This window comes from Osmia bicornis, chromosome 10, assembly GCF_907164935.1.
Source record: "Osmia bicornis bicornis chromosome 10, iOsmBic2.1, whole genome shotgun sequence".
Lineage (NCBI taxonomy): Eukaryota > Metazoa > Arthropoda > Insecta > Hymenoptera > Megachilidae > Osmia > Osmia bicornis.
The window spans coordinates 10,044,760-10,061,706 of NC_060225.1; the positions used below are offsets into that span (position 1 = coordinate 10,044,760).

General features: G+C 39.9%; 1 protein-coding gene across 3 annotated transcripts in view; it reads right to left on the reverse strand.

Moving 5' to 3' along the window:
- Positions 1-117: 117 nt before the first annotated feature.
- The window catches only part of LOC114873404 (ets DNA-binding protein pokkuri), a 42,628-nt gene continuing 25,798 nt past the window's right edge, over positions 118-16,947 (reverse strand). For 2 of the 3 annotated variants that reach the window (XM_029181693.2, XM_029181694.2), the window contains exons 4-7: positions 3,473-3,718; positions 2,705-3,367; positions 2,348-2,597; positions 118-2,261 (exon numbers count right to left, since the gene is read on the reverse strand). In XM_029181693.2, the coding sequence (XP_029037526.1) occupies positions 1,961-2,261; positions 2,348-2,597; positions 2,705-3,367; positions 3,473-3,718 (1,460 nt within the window). In that variant the 3' untranslated portion in view covers positions 118-1,960. Of the gene's footprint in view, positions 2,262-2,347; positions 2,598-2,704; positions 3,368-3,472; positions 3,719-9,979; positions 13,240-16,947 lie in introns of all 3 variants that reach the window. The other variant, XM_029181695.2, reaches the window with a different exon arrangement.

The window sequence follows — 16,947 nt, forward strand, 5'->3', positions numbered from 1 at the left end:
AAATAATTTGAAAATCTCAATAACTTTACGGAGTATCAAGATATAAATATACGGCACATCGAAAGATTGGAATTTTTATTACGGTCTGAATTCGGGTTATTGCCTTCAAGAACACAATTTGTGTACGTATTGTTTTTTATCTTTTTTTTTTTCATTATATATATGTATTTATCATTAATATAAATCATTCTTTTATGAAACTATATACACGAAACAAAAGTTTTTCTATGCATCCGCATTTGTTACTATAAAAATTTCACGGAGATCACAGTATACAAATAGCCAAATACGATTTTTTTTTTCTTTTCATTTAAAGTATAAATCTCTTCTTCTCTAATGCACTAATCAATTCGCGCTTTTATTCTCTCACTCGCTCATATATACGCATCTTTCTCTCACTCTGTCACTGGTTTCTTCATTTCTATTTCCTTTATATTCCTAACAATATTTCGTTACTTTCTTTCCTTCTTGTGCACCGATTTTTTTGAAAAAATACGATCTTAGAACCTTTTTCTAATCGTACACGCAAACACACGCCTTCGGTCCCTGTTCCCTTTCTTTCCTTGAAAAGTCTAGGATCCATTGGCGAAGAATGTGAGCCACAATCGCAACGACAACGAACATAGAAATTTTGAATATAAATTTCTCTTCGGTAGTAAAATATATATATATAATATATATAGAGATTTATTTATACATAAATTTATATTCATTATATGTGTATATGCATATATATATATACATATATAACTCTGGCCCCAAATTCCATAAAACTCTTTCATATTTTCTCCTATTTAATAGAGTTCATTATATCTCCTTATTATTATTTTTTCCTTAGTAATTATCAACTTATTTACAGGTATACGAACAATCCTTACAGTCGTTTCGATAGTTTCAAAACGATCATTACGTGTTTTCTTTCCATTTATACAGATTACTCGGCTAAACGCATACGTATATGTAATTATCGACGAGTAGATTGGCACAATTGAGTGGGTGCGACGGGAAACTGGTTAAGTTTTATCAAATTCAAGTATTTACAGGGCTGGATCTTCCTTTTCTTTCTTTCTTTTAAAATAAAAGTAGATCCTTTGAACTAATATTACTTTATATTACATTAATTTTGTTTAGAGTTTCACATTTCAAATAATAATAATAAAAAGAAGAAAAAAAAAAATAGAATTTCATCCCTCATTAACAACTAAGCATATTTTAACTCCGGAGAATTCATCTTTGAGCTAAATTTTACATCACAGAACAACTTTGGAATAAAATACCTTCGGATCTGTTTCCCGAACACCGATTTTTGTACGTTCGTCGATAACGAGCCTAAATCCCAAGCCTTTTTCTTTCTTTTCTAAATTAGTTCGTTGTAGAAGCGAGAAACGTTCCACACTCGCGCACGTGCGTTAAAACACGAAGGATGGAGAACAGACGGCGGAATATCCGCGAAAGTTTTAGCTTCATCGAAGCGTCCTTCACAATTTTCAACACGACAACTGGCTCCTTACTTCTCTCACGACGAGATCGAATAGGTGACCAATCATCTAACGATTCGAAGCGCGGGTAAATTGATTATCCGATCGTTAAGTAGATTCGTAATCGGTCAACAATTGGACATTGTTCACGGTTGAAAAACCGACCACCACTGATGATGGATTTTATGATCTAAAACAAGCCAGTATCCTACCGAACATACCAAGATATTCTTCTTGGTGGATTGATATTCTGTTAACTGGTAGAATATGCTGTTTTATCAGTCTTCTATCATCTGTATTTGTCGATGACTCGGCGGCTTTCTCACAAATCCTGTTACGTCGTTGGTAACGAATGTTTTTATAAACATAATCTTTACGGATACCTTTCTACAAGCACGGTCACAAGCAAGCATGTGCTGTGAACAAAGAATCCATTTTATCAGAGACACAAATACGTAGTTGAAATAACGTTACGTCTCGCGTCACTTCTTCTCTTCCGACTCCTGATTAGTTTTAACCAGATTATACGCGTGACTTCTGTATTTTGCGGGTGGATCGTGAAGAGGTAGCGGTTGTTGCTGTTGCGACGGCTGTTGCTGGGATTGCTGTTGTTGCTCATTAGATGGCTGACTCATGCTAGACATCGAAAGGTCTGTCGGCATATCGGTTTCCGGCTCGACGCCGTTTCCGCCTTCTTCTTCCGGTTCTAATTTTATCCGCATTTGCTGACGCAGCAAAGATATGTTCTTTATGTTCTTCAGCTCGGTTGGGTTTCGCAGAAACCTGAACACAAAGAGAATTGTTTTCTTTTAAAGCGGCTGCTGTTTCTTTAGTTGAATATCTGAATAAATTAAACGGCGAGAACTTACTGGTAACAGTGTCGTTCTCCTTGGACCTTTCGTAAAATATTCACGCGATAATAGTATCGAAGAGCTCGGCTCATTTTATCGTAATTCATTGAAAGGTGATTCTTCTGGATGCCCCAGAGTCTCGCCAGTCCAGGAGGATCGACGATTTTGAACACACCCATTTCCCTATTCTTCCACGCGATATAGTGCGTGTATCGTTGCGATGGGTCGTTTAATAATTGCTGAAGGAAGTCCCACAGAAGTCTACCGTCTGCAATTTCAAAGAAAATTGTTAAAAAAATTTTTAGCCTCTCCTATCCACAACGACCATGGTGAGGGAGAAACTGAAACTCTTTAAGAGACTGTAGAAATACTTACTGGTGTTAGGTTCTGGTGAATCATTAGGGAAAAATTCTCTGGCAACGTTGCTGGTGTTGGTTCTGAAGGCACCGGGCGTCAAAGGCATCATCGGTTGCGTTAGCGTAGGACTGAGCTGATCCTTAACGCAAACTTCGCTTAACCTTTGCGCGGCTAGAGCTGTCGGTGTAGCTGGGGGACTTCCGGTTGCCGCTTGTTGATTATCCTCGTCGGAATCGCTCTTGTAAACCTGACTTTGATTGTTCTCCATGTGCCCCGGTGAACCAGCTTGACTATCGACCGACGGCGCTGGCGATAAGGTGACCGAATTCGCAGACATTAACGAAGCCAAGTTCGCGGTGTACGAATTCTCCGTCCAAGTTGGGGTCGGAGGATGAGAGTGAGGACTGAGAGGATAAGCGGACGGTCTTGTGGGTGTCACCGGGCTACTCGGAAGATACCTTTGGAATTGATTAAAGTCTCTAGCAAGCATCGAGAGCACATTGTGCAACACGTCGCCGGCGCCTGGGCATCTTTCTCCCAGATCGGCTTTTGTCAACAGGCAAAGCGCTTTGCCATTCATTTGGAACATGTCCATGTCGAATTTCGGCAAGTCGAATTCCCTCTCAGCCCATCGCAGAAACGTCGCCACATCCTCGCGGGACCACAACCTTGGATCCGAAGCTGTTCAACATTAATTTACTTTTTATTACTTTCATTACTATTATTATTCATTTTCTAGGAATGCTGGATTTTCTAGTAGCTGGACATTATTCGAATTCGACTTACCTAGGCTTGTCGGCAAGTGCGTCTTGAAGTCGAGAAAGGGGCTGGGTGATGGGTGAGAGGGTGGAAAATTCATGGCGGGGCTGTATCGCCAAAGTAATTCTGTAGGGCTGAAAGGCAAAGATATACCCGGTGGCAGTCGAGACTCCATACCCGTCACTCCACCCCCGGTCGAAACCGGCGGTAATTGTGGCAGCTGGATCGACGGCAACAATTTCATAACACGCCTTGTTTTGTCTCTTCTCTTTTCTGAAACAAACAATGCACGGAATGGTCAATTTTTCAACCAGAAATCCCTTGGTTCATTTCTAATCGAGCCTCGTATTCTTTTGACAATCGATCCGATCGTCTAAAAATTATTTTGGAGAGAAAGAAAGGAGGTAGAGATGTTGGTATGCGAAGGTTAATGTGCCATTGTCTTTGCATCAGGAAATGCATTATGGTGGAACTAAGAGAAAGAGAGAAAGAAATCGAAGAACGAATTTAAAAATTATTTTATTCGAATAATGGAAGGAAATTTCTTAGACGAATGCGATCGATCGAGAATACAGAACGGACGTTTTTTTAACTTGGAGGTCGTGACAAGCCAACGAAAGGAGGAAGTCGTGCCGGAAGTCGTAATCAATGCAAGAAATCGCTCGAATGATCTTCCGAGCAAAAAATTGCCTTTTCAAGTCTTCGCTTCGATCCTTTCAAATTCTCTCCAATGAATTTATTCCGAGTATTTTCTGTACCAATTGAAAGATCATTAAAACTAACGAGCCATTATGTAACTTTAGTAAATCACAAAATCAAATTACTTTTTAAACATTCTGAAACTTTGACATCCCAAAATTCCTAAAGGTACATAAACGTCGGAACATAAATTCCAATAAGGTATCGATAAATGTAAATACAAAAGTAAACAGAGTCGAAACGAGTGTTTTGTCCGATCTTCGTTTTCCTTAATGTCAGAGGTTCGTTATGTCTTATTCATAGGAGTTCTTACGTAACTAACAAGAACACAAACGGCGCTACTACAATTTTACCTGAGTTTTATGAGATTCACAAATTTTATCCTGCTATATGAATAATCACTTTTCCTTTCCGGCTATCATAAAATTTTGTTTTGATCGATCTTTGAACGGATTCAAAGTCATCTATAAAAATATTATCACTAACTAAACCATCTATACATCAACGCGAATGTTTTTTCTTTTTCCAGAGTTTAAAGATAAATTTTGTTTGACGAAAGAAAAAATGCGTGAACAACGAATTAAGCACGAATTCGTTTAGTTAAAGGTGTAGAAGGCGGAAGATCCTTGAGGAAGATTTATCGCAGAGGGAAGAGTCGATTCTCTTTTCTTCCGGGTACTCAACCGTGTTTCCTCTCTCCTTCTCTCTTTCTTTATCTCCGCGGTAGTTTCAAATTTCTGTCGTGCTTCATTATGTAGCAATCTACTATTGATTCATCGATAACACGGGATAATATCAACGATCAAACAAGCTGATTCACTACCGTTACAATACAAATAATTAGCTACTTAACTGACTAAGTGAAGGTATTCCGCAATTCTGTTAATTTCAAGAAAGCATTAAGTATTACGTTCTGTTAAGTTCTAGACGGAAAGTCTATTAATTAATATTTGCAGCAGGAAGCATTTGAAAATAGATGAAAATGTTCATTTTTTATTTCCATATCACACTTTGTGTCAGACGATCATACTTCGCCCTTAGTAGGGCAGTGCAACTTGGTGCAATTACATGGAATACCCTGTGTAAGTACATCTACTTGCAACGATGCAACTCTAGTAAGGGAAGAAATACCGAAACGCGTATAATCGTTGATCAACAGAGTGCATGGACGATAAATCATCGTGCAGTTGGAGCGTAACGTGAATTATAGAGGAGGTAAACACAGTGCAACGAGATCGGAGAAAGTCTTCGCTCTTTGCGGTTCTCTGTAGATGCACAGCCGGTATTATGTAATTTCTTGCACCGTCTCTTATCCTTAGATTGCGACATTCTTTCAGCCGTCTCTAATAAGTAAGAATCGAGAGAAGCAAGTACATCATCGCGTACCGGGTGAAAACTACCCCCCGCGATCGATTTACCGTCCACCGAAAGAGGGAAAAGAAGAAAAGCCCGGAGTTTTCGCGACCTTGAGTTGGTCGGTGAACCCGATGCTCGTGTGTCCGCTTACGTCATGCTCTCGCCGTCTCTTCACGAGGAAGTGTACTTACTTTCTCGTTCCTCCCTGCGGTGAAAGAGAGAAACAGAATCGGAAAAGAGTGATGCGGGCCGAGATAGGAGACAGTGCGGTACACACAAACAAATCAACGCCCTCCACTTACTGTAATCCTTCTACGTCGTCGTCGGGAGTTGGATGGCACCGTTCAACAGATTTTCATTTTGAATTTTTCAAAATTTAACATCAAACATAGTATGTCTCCTATCAGAAAATTTCAACTACCTAAGTATTGATCGGATAATTTTTTGGTCAGCTATAAATAAATCAATTTCGAACAAAGAGTATATTTGATTCTATGGTCTATATTTTGTTAAAAATAATTCTGATTAAGGATGAAATAAAAATACGAGAGAGAGAAAGAGAGGGGAAGAGGAATAGCGTAGGAATAGGGGGGATAAAGGAGAGGGTCAGTGACACGTCGTCGAACAGAGGTTTATCAGACGAGCGAGCAACCCACGTGGTTAGTGTTCTCCGCCCTCTTTCATACCCTCAATCGCTTCACGGCTGTGAACTGCTCCCGGAAAAAGCGATTGCAAACAGCTTCTTACCGCCTTGAATTCATTTCTTCTTTCTATTCAAATAATTTCCTCCACTTTATCATCTTGAAATATTAGAATTTCTTTCACCCAGCATCCCTACCTCGTGTTAATGGATCGTCAAATTAAACGGTGTTAATTCGACAGGCGAAAGTGTGTGGAAGGTGGAAAAATTTCTTGGAAAGTTCCAACTACCTGTTACTCGAAGAAAGAAGGAAGGGCCTAGGGTAGAGGGGAATGAGAATCTCTGCGGAGGTACAAAGAGAGCATCGAAGCCTCGGATGCACGTGCGTGCAACTAACGCCGACCGGAAGTCGATAAAAAGGCTGCTTCACCCTCGTCACTCGGCAGCAGCTCCTCCTCATGGGAACCAGCCTCTTTCTTCTCTCTTTATCCCTCCGCGTTTCTTGTCTCGTCTTTTGCCAACCCATCCCCGTCCACCCTCTCCCCACGAGAGGGAGAAAAAGGTTTCTTTCAAGTGGCCCAGTAAACTTGAAAACCATCCTCCGAAGATGCACTTTACTCTCCAAACTCCGAAGGTATTCCTTCCTCCCGACATGTCTTTCTCGACTCGACGAAGAACATTCCTTCTCTACGCATCTTTACTTTTTTTTCTCTTCCCTCTTCTAATCCCACGTTTGTCTAATTATTTATGCAAACGTATATTTTTGGGAAAATTTTGACGTCTAATTTTAATCCGGGTTACGATCGATGGGCGTAATTAAAATAATCGTGCACGATCGAAACGGTTTATTTTGACACGATAATCGTAGCGTGGTGTTAAAAGGGAAGAGAGTTTGGCAAGTTATCGAGCGACTAGGAAGTCTGTGTTTATAAATACGGGACGGAGGAAGTACCGCAATAATACCAGCGGCGACCAGAGTCGATCGTTATTACCGTAATATCGAGCAGCCAAAACCGAGTGTGAGAAAGAGCTTTATTTGCTTGTCGCTAAAATAATTCTCGCCTGTAAATGTAACAGTCTAGGCAAACACGTATCGGATAGGATCGGCGAGGTCTGATTTCCATACGAATCTGTGGAATGGCAACGCGTTAAAAATACATACACCGGCTCCCACAAGTATTAACCAGAGCCTTGTAATTTTCCACGGAGATATTGTTATTAATAAAATCATCGTTAGATAAGATTTTAAGGAATCCGATCGAAGATATTTTAAACGCGACTTCCTCTTCGAGTTTTCCTCGAAAGAGGGGAACCGGATGCCATCTATCGCGACCGTCTTGCTTCCTTTTGCTCTCTCTGGGAATTAACCGGACGAACGAGAAAGAAGGAATACCTCTCTCTGCAGACAGCTTACCAAGAAACAGAGAAACGGAAAAGGAAGCAAGAGACAAGAAAAAGGAGATGAGATGAGATGAGATGAGATGAGATGAGATGAGAGGAGGAGAAGAAGAAGAGGATCGAACCGAGTAAAGTATTCGTCCCTTTCGAATGAAGAAAGAGAGTCTCGGGTGATCCTGGAGAGAAAGAGAAGTCCAAGGTCCGCACTTCCGGTCCGGATACAGACCGGTTCTCCTCTCTCTGCTGAGAGAAAGAGAGAAACAGACGGACACATTTTCTGGAATGTTGCTCGTTACGGGATTCGCCTTCTTTTTTCTTTCTCTCTCTCTCTCTCTGCTCGACGAATATATTTGATTTCTTTTTTTATATTTTCGTTTTGCTTAGGTTAGCCATTTTGAAATTTCACTAATGTTATAATAAATGAAAGAAGCTGAAGAAAAAGTTTGCCGACGGTTTAGACGTCGACACCTCGTCGACGATCTTAACGATCGATCGAGCCCTCCCTCGAGGCTCTGGAAAATTTTCCACCTCCCTTACCACCCCGCTACCGTAGTGCTTCCTCCCTTACTTCCGGGTTCCCGGCTCTTCCGGCCGGAATTACGTTTCGAAAGGCTTTCTTCTCTTCTCCTCCCACCGCCCTCCTCCCTACCCACTTCCTCTTCCTTCTACACCGTTTCTCCCCTTTAACCTCTTATCAGCTCTCTTTACTGCGATAGAAAATGGACGCGAAAACCTTTTGCGCTTAAATATCTTTTCTTGAAATTATTACTTAAAGTATTATTTAATCTTTAATTAGGTTTAATTATAGGTGACTAAAATTCAAACTAAAATTATCGTTACCATTCTAACGAAGAATCTCGGTTACGTAAAATGATGGGAAATTCGCGCGTCGATATGAATTCTAATTGAAAAGAATTGCTTCCGGATACAAAGAACAAGGCAAAGGCCGCGGATTCAAGTTGCGCGGATACGAATGACGCGTTTGTTCGAGGCTAATGTACGAGAGATTGAACGCGAACGGAGGTAAAAAGTCGTTCTGTTTTTCCGAAGTGGGGAAGGAAAAAAGGGAAAATAACGAGAGTAGTGGTAAACGCGGCTGCGCTAAGGAGGAAGGAATTATGCATGATTTTGTTCAAGCTCACGTGTTATGTAAATGATAACGTGCAACTTCCTGAATAACGATAAAGGAGCATAAGCAACAGCCACTCCGCTTAGCCGTCGCGTCACTGACTTAACCTTTGCGTGTATGCGTGTGCGCTTGCGCCAACACGGATAAGCGTATACGTACAATATAAGCGGATGCGTGTATGTATAAATCCTTCGGTTGGAAATTAAAGAGCATTACAGGATAAAGAGGTTAACCTTTCTTTTTCCAATTAACTAATTATCAGTTCGTCAAATAATCATCATTTTATGTTGTAACTGTATTATCGAACAATAAACTTGTTTTCCTCTGATACTTTTAATTAATTACTTTCCTGTTACGAGTAACAGGGAAATCCACTGATTCTTAAAATAGCCTTATCGTTATTCAAAATTATCTTAACAATCGGAAATTGCACAAGAATCGATTAATTTCAAGATAAATTAAACATATCATTTTTCGAGATATTCTTTCCTGTATCATTACACAGTCACGTGCTTTGTTATACGCAACAAGAAACGAACGGAAGGGAAGTTTGTTTACAGTGTGCCTAAATGCGATCAACAAGCATGACGATGATAAGCCGCGTATAAATTATCAGCGAGAATAATTTCTTGAAGCGGTTAAATGATTCTTGAAAATCCTTACTCAAATTGACAGTTAAACACTGCTCGTCGGTATTTACATGGAGGCTTGAGTAATCCGCTTTCAGTGTTTACAATATGGTGTCTTCCATTCTAATGCTACTTCCGGAAAACGAAGGAAGCGAACAAAGACGGATGACGACAGCACGATTAACATCTAATTAGAAAATAACTGCGATGCTATGATTTTCTTTACGGTTGGAAAAAAAAAATAACTAAATATTCTTAATTGAACCTACGAAATTAGTAATTAAAGCGAAGAGTAAACTCTGTTCCTAATATAGCTGATAGCGATCGTGAGTATAATTCTAATAGGTGTTATTAATACAGGCTGTAATTTGCTGAACTATGCGAGACAGGTTGTCGACAGCGAGTCCACAAAAATTCACACGACCCAAAGCCTTTAGCGTTTAAAATAATTTTCCTGATAAAATCACTACTTGCGTCAATGCGTCGTAAAAAAAAAATTTTATAATTATACATGCAAAATTTCAAAAGCATTGACCATTAAATAGAATTTAAATATGTTAAATGTAAAACGACGATGAAGTAGTCGGTTGTTTTTAATTAAAATTACTAGAAGCGTGTCTCGGAGTACGAGGAAGTTCATGCTGGAAGAAGATGTAGGAAATAAAAGACAATAAAGTAGTTACCTCAATTGCGGCTTAGCCGATAAACCGTCCGACGCGGCGTAATATCAGTGTTGGAGATCGGCTAGCAAGTAGTAACGAATCTCGTCGTCGGTCATCGGGCAGAAATCCGCGCCCTAATACGTCGCGAGTCCAGGCTGGCATCCACAGGTATCCTCGAGACACCGACCGACCACGCGCACGTGTATCTTTTCTTCCGCCTCTTCTTATCTCTTTCCCTATTATTTTACTTCTCTTCTCCACCTCTTCTATACGCGGATTTATTTATACATCCACTCTAAATATCTCGTAATAATCATGTGTAGTTTACGTTATTATCTTTTGCACACAACGTACATCCGCGATGAACGGTTAAAGGTTCAGATATCTTTATACGGATATCAGCATAACAGTATCCCCGTTATGAGAAAAGTCCAGAGGTATCGAAATATCCATGTGTGTATGTGTATGTACGCGTATATCACAGAGTCTATCTACGCGGTTAAGTGTATCACACAGTCGGCACCACTCGAATACACTCTCCTCTTCTGTCTCTCTCTTTCTCTCTCTCTCTCTCTCTCTCTCTCGGTTGAGAGTCTCTTATCGAGACGAGGTTATTAGAGGTTCGTAAAGGGGTAAAGCAGACGGATTCGAGGAGGACGCGGAACACGAAACGGATCTCCTTTCACCTCGGACACCATTCGATTTGTCTCGAGTTGGTGTTTGAAAGTCACACGATTCGTATATACGATAAAACAAAGCCACTCTCTCTCGGGGCTGGCGAACGACTGAGCCGCGAGTCGCGCTCTCCGCTGGAAGCTTGCCGCCACACCCCCCACTCTTCCCGACGGTCTCGTGGCAGCGCGCATGCGCGGATAACCGCGCCGTATTACGCGTTCGCAGAACGGAGACAAATGGACCACCGGATCGTACCCGTTCAACGGGTCGAACGAGGATGGATAGATGGCCGATTATACGGCGCGAACGGAAATAATCGAAGCGTTGTAATCGAGTGGGAAATACCATGGAACGATGGTGGGGGGCTTTACCGACTTCCTCGTAGCTTCCTCGTAATCGCGATTCTGACTGTCGACGCGGACCTGCTTCTTTGCGAGTTCAAATGTCTCCTCGAGGTCGAAGCATTCCTTTTTTTTTCTTTTCTTTTCATTTCTTTTCGATCGACAGAAACGTCTGTTATTCAACTTTTTTTTATTTATTTGATCAGTTTCAAATAAGTCACTTGAAATGCAGCTGTGTCATTTGTTTCCTAATTATTTGAGGTTATTGCGTTTAAATATGCCGCTTTTTATTTGAATCATCGATAGTAAAATTGGCGCGCCATTTAAAAAGCTAGCGGCTTAAACATTGCGCGTCTATGAAAGCGTATAATAGTATGTATACTTCAAGATGATTCAAGAATTCTGTGTTTACATTTACATTTACGTTTTTTACATTTCACAAAAAGAAGCGATGCTTTTTTGTGAAAGAAAAACTAACCTCTTACATACGAACAAGGGTAGTTGAATAAACTATTGCGTATGAAACGTTTAAATTACAAAGATTCAGTACGTTGGAAGTTTACAATTAGTCGGAAGAACAACACAGCACATATGAGTCACGAGGATGATAACAAAATGATAAGAAAGTAATTCAAGGAAAAGGATCCGGCTTAGTTGAACCGGAAAAAAAAAAATTATATTTTTATAGACAAAGAGGAATGCGACGTTCCGGTAGAAACGTTAGATCATGAAACCAAACTGGAAGTAATCGAATCGAATAATTCTGATAAGCTGATAAGAGATAACGAATTGATACTGTGACAATCTCCAAAAAATCATTTCTCCTTCCTTTGTCTTTCGATTCTTATTTGTTCAATTAAATACTTCTTCGTTTTGTTTCGATACAAATGAATAATCTTTTACTTTGAGTGACGCAAACGAGTATATCTGCAGCCTGTTTTATTTCCTTAGAGAAATTTGCATAAAGACGTCTCTACGGTCATCTATCAGCCTTTCGATAAAAATACAGTGGATTAAAAAAGTACACATTTGCATACAGTCCTTTCTTGCAATTAAATTATTTAAACGATATTTATGGGACATTACATAGTACTAATCATTTATCAGTACTTTGATTATCAGTATTCTTGATACATTAACAAAAGCAATAAATTGATTTACAAATTGTTATTCAATATTAATAATACGTAATAAGAATGTTTTCACGTGTTGATTGGAAGTAGAAATCTTTTATCACTTAAGATATAAAAAAAAAATTCCCATATCAATTTTCGGATGCAGACACTTTTAATAATCTATCGATGAAGTCATGCTTAACTCGTCATCGATATGGAGATTAAGAAATTAAGGCGTAATCTTTTCTTTATAGAGTTTCTTGTGTAACACGAAATTAAACTAATATTATTTCAAATTCTCTTTGCGTTCCTGAAGACGGATTCTGAGGAAACGTTTGAAAATATCTAATTGAAAAATTAGTCATTTCCATGACCCGTATTTCAACGGTAGCGAAGCATGGGAATGGATGTCGAAAAGCCGTGTCGGGATCCACACCGCTCCTTCTCTTTTCTTCATCTCCATTCTATGCTCTCGAGCAATTACGCCATTGCATCTCTCACCTCTGTCTAATTTCAACAGCAATCACCATAGTCGCGGTGAGAGAAACCGATAAAACGAAGGAAAATCAAAGTTCAAGAACACAGAAATCTTTCAAAGAAAAGAAAGGGGGGAACGGTGCTGAGATAATTGAACAGGAGCAAAAGTGTTGAAACAGAGAGGAGAAAAATGGTGGAAAGTCGAAATAATTGGCATAAACGGTGGATGAAATACAGAGGTGAAAAATGAGATAGGGAAGAAAGAGACGGAAGAAGAAGGGAACGGACTTATTGAAGTGGAGGGGCACGACGTCATTTCAGTCGTCCTCCCGGATGTGCAGCATCATTACGTGGCATTCTTCGAGGCTGCAAGATCTCCCTTTCTTTCTTCGCTCGATGCGTTGACGTAACCGCGACAAAACAAATTCCATTTTCTAAAAACGAACCATTCGGAATTCTGATCGCTCTGCTTTTGGTTGCTCTGAACGACACCCATTATAAAAGATTTTTTTTTTTTTTTAAAAACGTCACATTTACAATTGAAACTTTAGTCTCGTCTTTTGAATCGAATTGTAACGCTTTGAAATAAGGGGAAAATGAAAATTTGTTAATTTTCAAATTGCGAATGCTATACTAAATAATCCACCCTTGATTGAAAATCATATACCAGTGTCTGTAACAGAGAAAAATAAAATCATAAGCGATTTTTTTCCTTTAAATATGACACGGGGTTAAAAGGCAACGTTGTTGGTCCACCTGGATTTTCCAGGGATTGTCAAGCACGAAAAAAGATTCCCGAGGAGGCGTAACATTAATCATGGTAGAGGTATGTGCCAGGGCTCGAGGTCGAAATCTTTCTTTTTTTTTTTGAAAGAACGATGATCCACAATGGACTCCTTGGATCTTCCTTGCTTACGCTTGCGTCTGATCGATCGAAGAAAGGATCCGCCTGAAAAGTTATCGGCTCCTTTCTACCCTACTCAGGGACCTACGAAATCTTCAACTCGAATTCCATGGGATCTTGTTCTAAAAGAACCACCGACACAATATTTTTCCAGGGAAACTTTTCAATACACCTTCCCACCTTTCAATCTGTCTCTTAAACTTGTGTCAATATTATTTTCTTCTTCTTGTGAAATTCTACTTCCTATTTTTTAACGATGATAGCTCGAAGACCAGCTAAGGGACGAAGATCGCGTAAAAATTTCAGAATTTCAGAAACGAGGAGATTGTGAAATTTCTTGACACATAATGCACGATCAGCTGATTCGACTGATGAGATATTTCCTTCCTTTATCTCCCTTCGTCGAGGATAGATCGCTGGGAAAAGGGAAATAAAAGAATTGGTGCTACTCATAAGTCAGCCAGGATATAACAGGTAAAACAGGTTTGTGGGCGTCCAGAAATGTGGGCTACCTGCATCGCTTTTCGATGGGATCCTTCTTCAAACTCCGCTGCCGATTCTTGCGGAAGAAAACCGAAGAAAGGGGAGAAACACGGCACCCTATGCACCTGTTTCGTTAACCAATCAAGATTATTGTCTGTCAGGTACCAAGCCTTGATTTTAGTCTTCGAGAGATTCTAACGAAGCCATTTTCTAAAATTTAGTCAAGTACAATCAGCGTTCATTCATTGATTTGCAATGGTACACTGATTATTCGTCGATAATCAGTTCATTTTTGCTGGCAATTTTATTTCTGAGAAGAGGAGGTGGTATTTGAATTTATTTTAAATAGATTGTAAAGCGAAAAAGGTATCACGAATTGAATAATCATCATGGTAGCTTAGTATGTATGATGATGTTTCGAAAGCTTCTCTTTCTCTCTCGTTCTCCCTCCCTCTCTTTTTTACTCTCTCCTTCTTCCTCGTAGTTTCCTCGCTGTCTCTTGGCCTTTCTTTCTGCGGTTTCCCGCGATTTCTAATTGGCCAACGCAATTTCCTTCCTCCGTCTCGCTGGAGGAATTCCTCGATTGCGTCAACATTACTAAACTTCTCTCTCCCTTTCTTTGTCCGATCGTGATTACGAAGAAATATATCTTCTATCGTCATTTTCTGTAATAGTCTACCGCTTTTTGGTAGAAAAATTGAATAAAAAGATATGCTCTTTGTCTTTTTAGGAAGTATTACTTTCAAATATAAAATATAAAAAGGAAGATACTGGTAAAGTTATCTTAAATAATCTCTCAGATAATCGTCTGTTTTTTATTTTAAATACTGAAGATATTTTACCAGTCTTTAAGTGCTATATAAAAAGGAACAATATAGAACAAACTTTTTTATCAAAGTTTTCATAGTTCGATGGTTAATCAGAAATATTTGTCGGGATTTCTTTGACGATCGTTTGAAGAATACTTATCACTGTACCAAATCCACGGAAGTTATACTCGTTATCAATTACATTCGATCATCAACCATCGTGTACAAAGCGAGATAAGATAAATTGAAATAGTACGAGATAAAGGATCAATATCTGAATTGTTTTTCGTAATAAAATTTCCAATTTTCTAACTGGTTGATAATCGAAATTTAATTAATTTTGTTGTGTCATAAGTGGTACTTGACGGGTGTATGCTTTTATGTCATCAGATTGCATTAATATGCCAAAAAAACTATTATCGATCTTTCTTTTTAATTTGAAAATGATGTTTTAACTGATGAGTTTAGCGGTCGAAGAAGCAGTATAGGATGAGGAGAGGCAAGGGGTGAGATAATTCTCGAATAGCCGCAATCGATCGAATCAGATTTGGTTGCGGACACGCGACTAGAATATCTCTGCCCCGTGATTCGAATGTCCTGCATAATTGAGTGCATTTCTCGGCCACGCGGATTCTGTTTTGCGTTGACACGGATTCCGTCTCTAGCCGATTATCGTGCGAACGACACGCACTTACGTTTCAGGCAGAAAAAATATCCCCATGATCTCTTGATAACAGTATCCAATAATTAATTAAATTCATCAAGATCGAGTCTGATTAACCAAAGAAATTCATCATTCGGTTATCGACCCGATAATTGTATACAGCTGTTCAATAAAATTTCGTCAATAAAAATCCGACCAGATGTGTCTAATCATTTGCGATGAAAGGATGCGATTATGAGCGAAGATCGATTAAAAATATGACAGTCTCTAATCCATAATGGAGCAACGTTTCAAAATTTTCCCCCACGTGCGAGTGGTGGGGGTTTCCTCCCTATGTCGCCATTTCCCCTAGGGAAGCTCACCATGCTCAGTACTGTACATTCCTCAATTGTAAAAATAAAATTTTTCTGTTAGAACTGACCGTAGGGTTTCGAACTCGGTCTTGTCCCTGTTTCTAGGTTGGATATTTTTCGAAAATTGATAAGAGGTGCGGATGTAAGAGCATTGGGCGAACAGGTTGAGACAAAGGATCGCAATAGCGTATCACGTTTGTGGTGCAAGTGACGGAAGGGGAAAGCAAAGTAGAGACTAGAATCGAGTATTAATAGACACTGGTGGCTGGAAGCCGGAACTGAAGAGCACACCTCCTTCTAGTTGAGTCGGTCCGTTCGACTCGAGAGAGATGGATAAACAAAAAGAAAAAGGGACAGATCGTAAGAGCGAGAGAGAAGGAGAGATGTTGGCTTATTTATAAACGCAAGATAAAGCGTGGCAGTGCCGTGAGAGGAAGCCGTTCGAGCGTGGCTCCCACGCTTCTAGATACGCATTACGTATGCGCCTTAGCCTTTCGACTCCTACATCGCGCAACTACCCAAATGGACAACCATGAACACCATCGTTATCCACAAACACTTCCTAATACACCATCCTTCTGTCCTACCGGATTTCAAACTAAACCAATTTCTATTTCGACCTGCACTCGGATGGGTGCCCCAGGGCGCCCTACCCACCCTTCGCCAACGAATACCGTAAAAGTTGATTGTAAATCAACGCGTCGTTGTTGGACGCCTGTAACGGACTCGTGTTCCCAACGCTGGCAAAAAAAACCTATGCATACACCGAGAAATACAACTTATAGATAATACGTAATACCGTACCGTTGCAACCGGTACTTTATAACTCAAGACTCGTTTCCAACGCGCGTTTCCCGCATTTCGCGTCGTAAGAGTAACGCGTACCACCTATATTTTCACGATAAGCAACGGTGTGCATATCTGACACTCCTATTTTTGAAAATTCCACTTGTGGTATTGCATTTCCGGTTCACAAGAGGAAATCAGAAGGAAGGGTCGCGATAATTTTGAAGACAGACGAGACTAGATAAAATTAGGGATCGGTTCGGTGAACGAAGATGCAAGAATCTGTGAGATTCTTTATGGAGTGTTGCTGGCAATCGGCCGAAATGTTCGGAGGAGAAGAGAGGAAGAAAGTCGGGCATAGGATTTCCTCGGAATCAGAGGA